This window comes from Gavialis gangeticus, unplaced genomic scaffold (assembly GCF_001723915.1).
Source record: "Gavialis gangeticus isolate Ggan-Ray unplaced genomic scaffold, GavGan_comp1, whole genome shotgun sequence".
NCBI classification, from domain to species: Eukaryota; Metazoa; Chordata; order Crocodylia; family Gavialidae; genus Gavialis; species Gavialis gangeticus.
The window spans coordinates 67,062-75,927 of NW_017729011.1; the positions used below are offsets into that span (position 1 = coordinate 67,062).

The 8,866-nt window shown below is 47.6% G+C and overlaps 1 protein-coding gene across 1 annotated transcript in view; it reads left to right on the forward strand.

Moving 5' to 3' along the window:
- RAD54L2 (RAD54-like 2 (S. cerevisiae)) overlaps positions 1–8,866 on the forward strand; it is a 52,956-nt gene that overhangs the window by 38,826 nt on the left and 5,264 nt on the right. Inside the window, exons 13-18 of the mRNA XM_019510322.1 lie at positions 1,715–1,833; positions 2,193–2,308; positions 3,619–3,718; positions 4,063–4,268; positions 6,085–6,260; positions 7,248–7,444. Of these exons, the coding sequence (XP_019365867.1) occupies positions 1,715–1,833; positions 2,193–2,308; positions 3,619–3,718; positions 4,063–4,268; positions 6,085–6,260; positions 7,248–7,444 (914 nt within the window). The remainder of the gene's footprint in view (positions 1–1,714; positions 1,834–2,192; positions 2,309–3,618; positions 3,719–4,062; positions 4,269–6,084; positions 6,261–7,247; positions 7,445–8,866) is intronic.

Consider the following 8,866-nt stretch of genomic DNA (forward strand, 5'->3'; position numbering starts at 1 on the left):
CTTACATGGCCAGAGCTGGAGCCATGCAGGGCAGCCATGGGGGGGCTGGGAGAGTGGGAGGGGAGTCAGGGGGCTTGTGGCAGAGTCCCCCATGCAGCGTGGGGCAGCAGGGATCTCCCCCCTGCCTGGCAGCAGCTGGTGAGTAGGGGCTTTTTTTAAAGGGCCGGGAGGTGGGGCTGGGAGAGTGGGTTGGGGGGCACTCAGGGTGCCTGGGGGAGCAGGCAGGGGTTGGGGCCTGGCAGGGGTCCTCCCCCATGGTCCCCTCCCTCCTTCTCTAGCTTCCCCTCCCCCACTCCCTACTTACTGGCATGGAGTCCGGGTCCAGCTCCCTGCTGCAGCGGATGGAGACTGTCCGGATCACCAAAGCTCTCCAAATGAAAATCAGGCCAGATCTCTGAATCAAATCAGCACCCAAAGTTTCACACAACCCTATTAACTTCATAGTTTCATAGTAGGTAGAGTCAGAAGCGACCTGAGCAGATCATCAAGTCCGACCCCCTGCCATGGCAGGAAAGAGTACTGGGGTCAAACGACCCTGGCTAGGTGATTTTCCAGCCTTCTTTTGAAGACCCCGATGGTAGGAGTGAGCACCACTTCCCTTGGAAGTTGGTTCCAGCTCCTAGTCACCCTGACTGTGAAGTAGTGCCTCCTGATATCTAGCCTGAATCTACTGTCAGTCAACTTATGGCCATTATTCTTCATTACTGCCGGTAGTGCTTGGAGGGGGGGAAGTAGCAGTGTCTTTTCACTCTAGCTGAGATCTTGCTCAGTTCTGGGAATTTCTCCTTAGCCAAGATAAACCTCTGTTATGATTATATGTATTGCTGTCCACCTTGATTTGCACAAATGTGGGGTGTTAGTGGGGATCATGAGGCTGCTGCACTCTGTCTGCAGGTGGCGCTCTGCTTATATCTAGTTTTCGTCAGGCCTCGGTAATTCAGAATTGGTGCCTTCTCCCTGCACAGCTGAGGCCAGGACTTGGGTGAGAACCAGTAGGAGGGGAGGTGGTAGACCCAATTAATCTAGATGAGACAGGCGATACTAGTGGGCTGGGTGAGAGATCTTGAGGTAGCTGATGATTCCTGTCAGTGAATTTGTGAGGTCTTGTCCCTCTCTTTGTCACCGAGATTTACAGTGTGGAGTTTCTTGAGTTCCAGATTGGAGCAGTGGCTGAGACGATCTTTGTCTGGGCCTGTAGTTTCTCTGTATGTCTGTCTCTTTCTCTCTCTGGACCTGGACCTGGACCGTGCCAGACTAGTTACTCCTCTGTCACTGTGAGACAGAGTTCTTCACAGAGCCACCACCCTTTAGAAAGTACAGGTTGTGCAATGCAGTAATCCTTTGGTTAACCTCATCCGTTTCATGAATTCTCTGGCAGCTGCACTAGTCTCCTGTTTATTTTCAGCTGTAATTCAAGGTATTGCTTTGGTCTGAAGAGCCCTGTAGGGCACTCGAGAGACCATTTCTTTCTCTTATCTGCCACAGATGGCTTAAAAGGGAAACTAGTAGTGTCTGGATTCAAGTGGCAGGGCTACTGGCAGGTTTCTCTCAACATTAGGGTGAGAAGAGGTATTCCCTTCAAATCTGGACCTTGGGAGGGAGAGAGGAGATTTGACTCCATGGGTTTGTATTGGATTTACTGAATTTCATGTATTAGGCTGGAACCTCGTATGATTCACGTTTAAAAATGCATCTAAACAGTGTTTCTCTGTAGGCCAAGGACATCCTTTGTGATTACCAGACTGGAGTCTTGGAGAACTCACCCAAGATGGTGTTACTGTTCCACTTGGTTGAGGAGAGTGTAAAGCTTGGAGACAAGATTTTGGTTTTCAGGTAAGAGTCATCATTGATGGATGCTCCCTAATTGCTGAATGCTGGTGTAGTTAAGGAATGTCATTTTATGTGGAGATCACCTGTTGGATAAGAGAAGACTGATATCTTCTGTCTAACAGCTGCCCGTTGTTTTGCCCTTTTGTTTTTGTCTTTCTTCCATTGTTTTGTTAAATCCTGTTTCTCTATGCTGATTTCTGACCCTCATCATTCCTGTAGATTTCAGTATTAAGGAGTTTTGGCCCTTAGTGTGGCCAACTTGTTTGCTACCAGTGGAGTGGTAGCAAGGGGGGAACTGACATTTTAGTGTCTTGGCTCCACTGTTGAGGGCTTTTTCCTGAGCAGAGGTCTTGGTTTTTCAGCCAGAGCCTGTCCACGTTATCTGTCATTGAGGAGTTCTTGGCAAAGAGACAGATGCCCAATCCTGCAGGTTCAGATGGAGGAGTTCATAACTGGATCCGAAACATCAACTATTACAGTAAGTACAGACTGCTCCCCTCACTTCATGTATGACATTGGTTGATTCTCTGTTGCTGGGCTAATTATCTTGATGTTGCAGCAGTTACCTCCAGTTTTCCCCCCTGCTTGCTTGTGGTTACCTATAAGCACGTAGATGTCATGCTTATCCATGTTTTGGTTATTTGTTTGGGCAATGCATTTACAGTAGCTTTGACCAGAACTCAGTGTCAGTTCCTAGGGGCCATTGTATGTTTAATGTCTGGCTATCAAGCATGGCTGTCACTCCTAAGCCCTCATCTTTATTTTTTTTTCTTGGAATTCGCATACTTCCTAGTTCTTTCCCCCTAACCCAGAACCAGCCCCCTCTACAATAGCTTTACTACTTGTTTTGGTGGTGGCAAATTCTCCCTCTTGTTTTAATCCTCTTCAGGCCCGTGTTGTCCATTTCTGTGCCTGTCCTATATAGCAGGGTGACAGAAATTTCAAAGTAGCTGAATGAACAAAGTGCTTCTGATTGCTCTTGGTTAGCAAGTTGGGTGTGTAATAACCTATTCTCGTTCTTCAAGATCTGGGTACCACCGGCATGTGTCCATCATGAGTGGTTTCTACCCATGATTGCAAGCTGCACCATGCTCTTGCACTCTTTTTGTCTGAATCCCTCAAAATGGGCTGGCCAGCTGGTGGTTCCTGCTCATACTTTGGCCATGATCTCTGGGCTCCTGCTCCCTCCTCCAGCTTCTGCTTCCTGACCCTGGCCCTAGAGGTGGAGCTTGTGGGGCCCAGGAGCCTGGGCAGAGTTTGGCTCTCAGTCATGTAGAAGGTAGACAGCCCTGCCTTGGGATATGTTACTTTTTGGTCTGTGGGGGTTGGCCAGTGCATTACATTATGTTCCTGTTTTCCCAGCTCAGTCAGAGATGAGCAGGTATTTGGGGCCTTTGCACCTGGCACTCTGTAAATTGCTTTAATGATGTATTGGACTCTTGTGAATTACAGCTTCTCACCTCTTATTCAGCCATACTCCCACCAGGGAACTTGACCTGTGTCAGACTCCTGTTTGTAGCGTTGAAACATTGTAGATGAGCACAGCCCATTGAGTGGGAGGATGTGGGTTGAAGCTGGTACAGCTAAGGTCTTTCTCTGATGCACTGGTATAAGTGTCTGAATTGACTGACAGCCTCTGTCTTAGCTGACCCTCTACTGATTCTCCAAGATAGTGACATTTTTTACAGCGTGGATACTGTAAATATGCATGGGAACTGTTTAGTTCTGATGGGTGCCATAAGTAAAAAGTGTTTTTTTTTAAAATGTATCTCTGATTTTGTTTCCCAGGACTGGATGGCAGCACTTCTGCCTCAGAAAGAGAACGATTGATTAACCAGTTCAATGACCCCAGCAACAGCTCTGTTTGGCTCTTCCTTTTGTCCACTCGGTAAGTCAGCTGTCTCCTAGGAGCAGTGGGGCAGGGGAGGAACTGATGACTTAAGATTTTACATATTGGTAACTGTAGATTCCTACATTCCCCTGGTGGGTAGTGTTCTAGCTCCTCTTTCTTGCTCCTCCTGTGGTTTGGTGTTCGCATCTGTTTTATCAGACAGAACTTGGCTTGAATCCACAATGGGGAGCAACCATGCATTTGGAGTTAAGGCAGGAACAGCCCCATCAAAGTCCTGGTGTTTGCACTGGATACACAAAGGGCTCCTTAGCCATAATAGCAGTCAAGTATGAAAGTCTTTAGAACAGTTGCATGCTTTGAAATTTGGCTTTTGTTTTAAGAGCTGGGTGTTTGGGTGTCAACCTGATTGGAGCAAACAGAGTGGTGGTGTTTGATGCTTCTTGGAACCCGTGCCATGATGCTCAGGCAGTGTGTCGAGTGTACCGCTATGGGCAGAAGAAGCCTTGCCACATTTACAGACTGGTTTCTGATTACACCCTGGAAAAGAAAATCTATGACCGCCAGATCTCCAAGCAGGGGATGTCAGGTAGGCCTGAACATAAGGGCTCTATGTGTCCTTGTTTATCTTTCTCTCTACTCCTTAGCTCCCAAAAGCAATTTTTGTGGCTTTGATAATGCTGCCTTTTGCCTAATGGTGAAAACCAAATGGTCAAAGTAGTGCTTAAAGAACAGATGCTAGAGAGATGCTTATTAGTTGGGGGTTGTTCTGGTGCTATATTATTCATATGAGTTGAGACCTCATAAAAATTAGGGACTAGACTAAGCAGTGCTGGTTTGAGCCAGTGTATTGCAACATTGAGTATAGCAGGGAGCTAGGAGACCTGAGTTCAGTTTCAGCGCTGCTTTGTCTTAGATTGGGCAAGTTACTGTAACACTCCATGCTTTGTTTTTCCATTATAAGATAGGGGAAATGCCCACTTTTGATGAAGCTTGTTGACATCCTTGAAGGGTCTTAGTGCTAAAGTATTCTAGTTTCATAGTTGGTAGGGTCAGAAGGAACCTAAGCAGATCATCTGGTCCGACCCCCTGCCATGGAAAGGATGTTGGGGTCAAATGACCTCAGCTAGGTGACTGTCTAGCCTCCTTTTGAAGACCCCCAGGGTAGGGGTGAGCACCACTTCCCTTGGAAGTTGGTTCCAGATCCTAGCCACCCTGACTGTGAAGTAGTGCCTCCTGATATCTAGCCTGAATCTACTGTGTCAGCTTATGGCCGTTGTTCCTTGTTACCCCTAGTAGTGCTTGGGTTTGTTTCAGTCCTGACTGCCTTTGGGCCAAACTACCAGGTGAGCAGCAGTTATGCGATGGGCACAAAAAAGAGCTGCCGCTGACCCTGAAGGAGTCGTGTTCTTCTGTGTCCTGCTCAATTTGAAACCAGATCTAGCAGCCACAGTTCAGTACACTGACTTAATGTAGCAGAATCTTCTACTAGTTGTCTAAGCCTCAGAAGAAGCCACCTTTAGATTTTATTCCCCATCTTGACATGGAATATAAAAATAAAGGCCAAGGAGCAGTTCAATGTTACAGTCTGTAAAGTGCAGTTCCTGGTCGCTCGTTAGAACTCTGGAGTCCTTCTCTGTGGCATTGCCTGGGTGGTTACTGATGTAAGGTGTTGCAGCTACTTTGTGCTAACTGAAAGTATGAACATGCCTACATTTTGGAGCTGTTTCAAAAGAGAAGGGCAGGGGGAAATAGGAGGGACTTTTGCCCTAAATGGTGCAGCTGCTGTGGTGTTTAAGAGGTGTGCATGGACAAGCTGGGAACAATACAAATGTAGCAAAACTTTTCCAACCTAACTTCTTCCTCCCCCCCCCCTTTGTCCAGGGTTAAAGCTGGAGCAATTTTGCTACATTTGTAGTGCTCCCACCTTGTCCACAGCTACCTGTCAGACCATAACAGCTGCCGTGTCCTCCTGATCAACAGCATCCCTTGCAGAACATTTCCTTTTTGAAACACCTCCATATGTGTGTATGTGGGTCGAAACCGTGAGATTTTCAATCCACAGATGTGTAATACAATAGTGATGCCTAAATCCCCCTATTATGGTGTCTTGGGGTTCCAGGTTTGTATATACCTGAAGGTTAATGGCCCACATTATGTTGTTGCAAAATACTTGGAACAAATAATTCCATGGCCTAACTCCTCCTGAGTGTACTTGGGTTGGAGCACTCTTCAAGTGCAGTGGGATGATTTCTGTTCCTGCCCAGACACTAACAGGAAACTGAGGAATATACATATTAAGAGCCAGGAAACCAATAGGAAGGGAATTTGAATTTGACAAGTTTAGTCGAGAGCAGCAATTGTCCCCTCCTTTTTCTGATTGCTCCATCTCTCCTCTTCTCCAGATCGTGTGGTAGACGATCTTAATCCAGTGCTGAACTTCACTCGGAGGGAGGTGGAGAACCTCCTGCACTTTGTCGAAGAGGAGTCAGACCCTGCCCAGCTGTCAGTCAACAAGAACAAGATCAAGGAGTCTGTCCTCCAGTTAGCCTGTCTCAAGCACCCTCACCTCATCACCAAGGTAAGAGGAAAGGTACTCAGTACTGCTGGTACCCTCATGCGGGAGCAACACTGAGCAAAGTAACAGTCTACCTTGGGAAGAAATGGGGCTGTCTGTGCCTGGGTATTGAGACGAGAACAGTGCGAGTTATTGTCTGAGGGGACTGAGCATTTGTCTTATCCAAGTCAGTGATTAGTTTTGCTGATGGTGTTGTTCCATAAGCAATCCCAGGACCTGAGTTTCTTGTGGAAATTCCTTTTAAGCTTTTGGTACAGAATCTGCAAGAAGCAGTTTTGGGGGAGCTTGGGGAGGGCTGTTTGACTTGAGAAGGAATCAAACACAGTTTTCACTCTAGGAATCTCGGGAATTTCATTAGCAGTCCTTTCCTGCAGTACCTCTTTTTCATGTAATACCATCATTTTTGAAGACCCCTTTGTCCTGAAGTCAGAGATACCTTTGGACATATGCTTGCTTTAGTAAAAATATCACACTTGTGGGCTTTCTCCATAGCACTCTTTCAGAGCATACATGGTGCTGGCACAACCAATACTTAAGTATAGTCTCAGGGGTTTTACAAGAAAAAGCCCTACATACCTAGTGCATTAGTTCTGAAGTATCACTGCCTTCAGGGAGAGCAGGTACAAGTGTCTGGAATTTGGTTCCAAACCTGCCTGTTCCTATGTGATTATACATGGGATAACAGGTATCAAAATAGAGAGAGGTGGTTCACTGTGTTAGTCTGAAATTAGGCAGAAGGCAGGGCAGGGTAGTACATGACAGACTAACTCGTTCAGAGAGGCATGAGCTTTTATTGGCTACAGTCTGCTTCTAAAGTAGGTTGTAGCTTATGAAAGCTCATGCCTTTCTCTGTGAGTTAGTCTATCAGGTGTCACCCTGTCTTGCCTTTTACATATCATAAATATAGGGAGCAGTTTGTCCTTATTCGGATTCAGATGCTGCCATCTTGTGGTGTACTAGTGCCAAGCTGTGTTTGTGATGTGACCACAGGAGCCTTTCCAGCATGAGTCGCTGCTAATTGACCGGAAGGAGCACAAGTTGACCAAGGCAGAGAAGAAAGCAGCCAAAAAGAGTTATGAGGAAGAGAAGCGAGCGTCCGTCCCCTACACCCGTCCGTCCTATGCGCAGTATTACCCCGCCAGTGACCAGAGCCTGACAAGCATCCCTGCCTTCAGTCAAAGGAACTGGTGGGTGCATGTTTCTTCCCACTAATGAGGTCTTCAGTTGAGAATAAATAAAGAAAAAAATACAGTGGTAGAAGAACATTAATCTATTACCTCAGCCAGTCTAATGGGCTCCTAGCAAATGGGCCAAATGAGGTGGAGCTGTGCTTTCTGTCCCACCCGCTGTACATCATGTTCCATAAAGAAGGCAGATGAAGCAGAGCCAAGACACAGTGAAAGAGTTGAGAGCTTGTGTCATTCTACCTTTGGCTTTGTAATTTCCAGTTTTTGGCCTTGTCATACCGCATTTCTTTGAGAGAGCTCACGTGACTACTGCTCAAATGCAGCTAACACTACTGTGAACTAAGTAATGGTTTGCACTGCACTGTCTCACATTGCTGCCTGAAAACAGGTTGGCTGTTCCCAGCAGATGGAGAAGCTGAAGTGTAGGGACTAGCCTCCAGGACAGTGACACTATCTAGAATAGCAGCCAGAAATCCTGATTGCTAGTCCTGATTTTTAGCCCATAGGTCAAACTCTTGGACATGCAGGGCGCATCCACACATGCACACACATGTACTTGCAGCAGCTCAAATAAGAGGGGCACAAATTTATGCTGGGGATTTTTGCCTCAGCACATGTGCCTGAATATACACTTTGGTGTGGGGCAAGTTGTGCCACTTGGGGCAAACTGACCCTGCCCAGTTCCTCCCAGATCTGCAGTCAGGGGGAGCTGGAGGCTGGCTTCAGCACGTCTGCTGGCCCCAGCAGTATAAAAAGCTGCCCTGGCAAGCAGCTCAGGGCTACTTGCTCTCAGGAGCTTCTCAGGCCCAGCCAGTTGGTATCTGGGGACAATAGCCCCCTGTGCCAGCTGAACTTCTGCAGCAGCCCTGACCTAAAGTGAACCCTGCTCCATCAATTCACTGCAGCAGTCTGGCAGCAGAGGCTGCTGCCTGGCTGTGACTTGCTGCCACCTGCAACAGCATCCGCCCCTTTGGACCTGCAGCTCCATGTCTGCATGCATGCAAGACCTGGGTGGGGACTGCCCGACTGCCTGGGCTGTGGCATGGACACTGTAGCAGAGTTTCTTGCACCTCTGGGCCAGCTGCCATTGGGCTGTGGCTGCACAGTTGGCCTTTGTGGGGCACTGCTGCGATGTGTGCCCCCACCCTACCATCTGGGCAGCTATTGGCTGGAAGGTGTGCTCAGTATGGTAGCCTGCTTTGAACTGTCCATGCATGTTTTCCTGGCCCCAAATGGTCAGGAGGTCAGGCACCTCATTTGCCCTCCAGCTGGGTCCCTGGTGCCAGCCTTGGGCAGGCTCCTCTACCTGGGTCCTGCCACTTGCCTCACTAGCAGGAATCCTGGTGTTCCCTATTTAAAAATTTCAAATTCTCTGATTAAAAAAAAAAATCCCAAGCTCACTCTTGAAAATACCCCAAAATC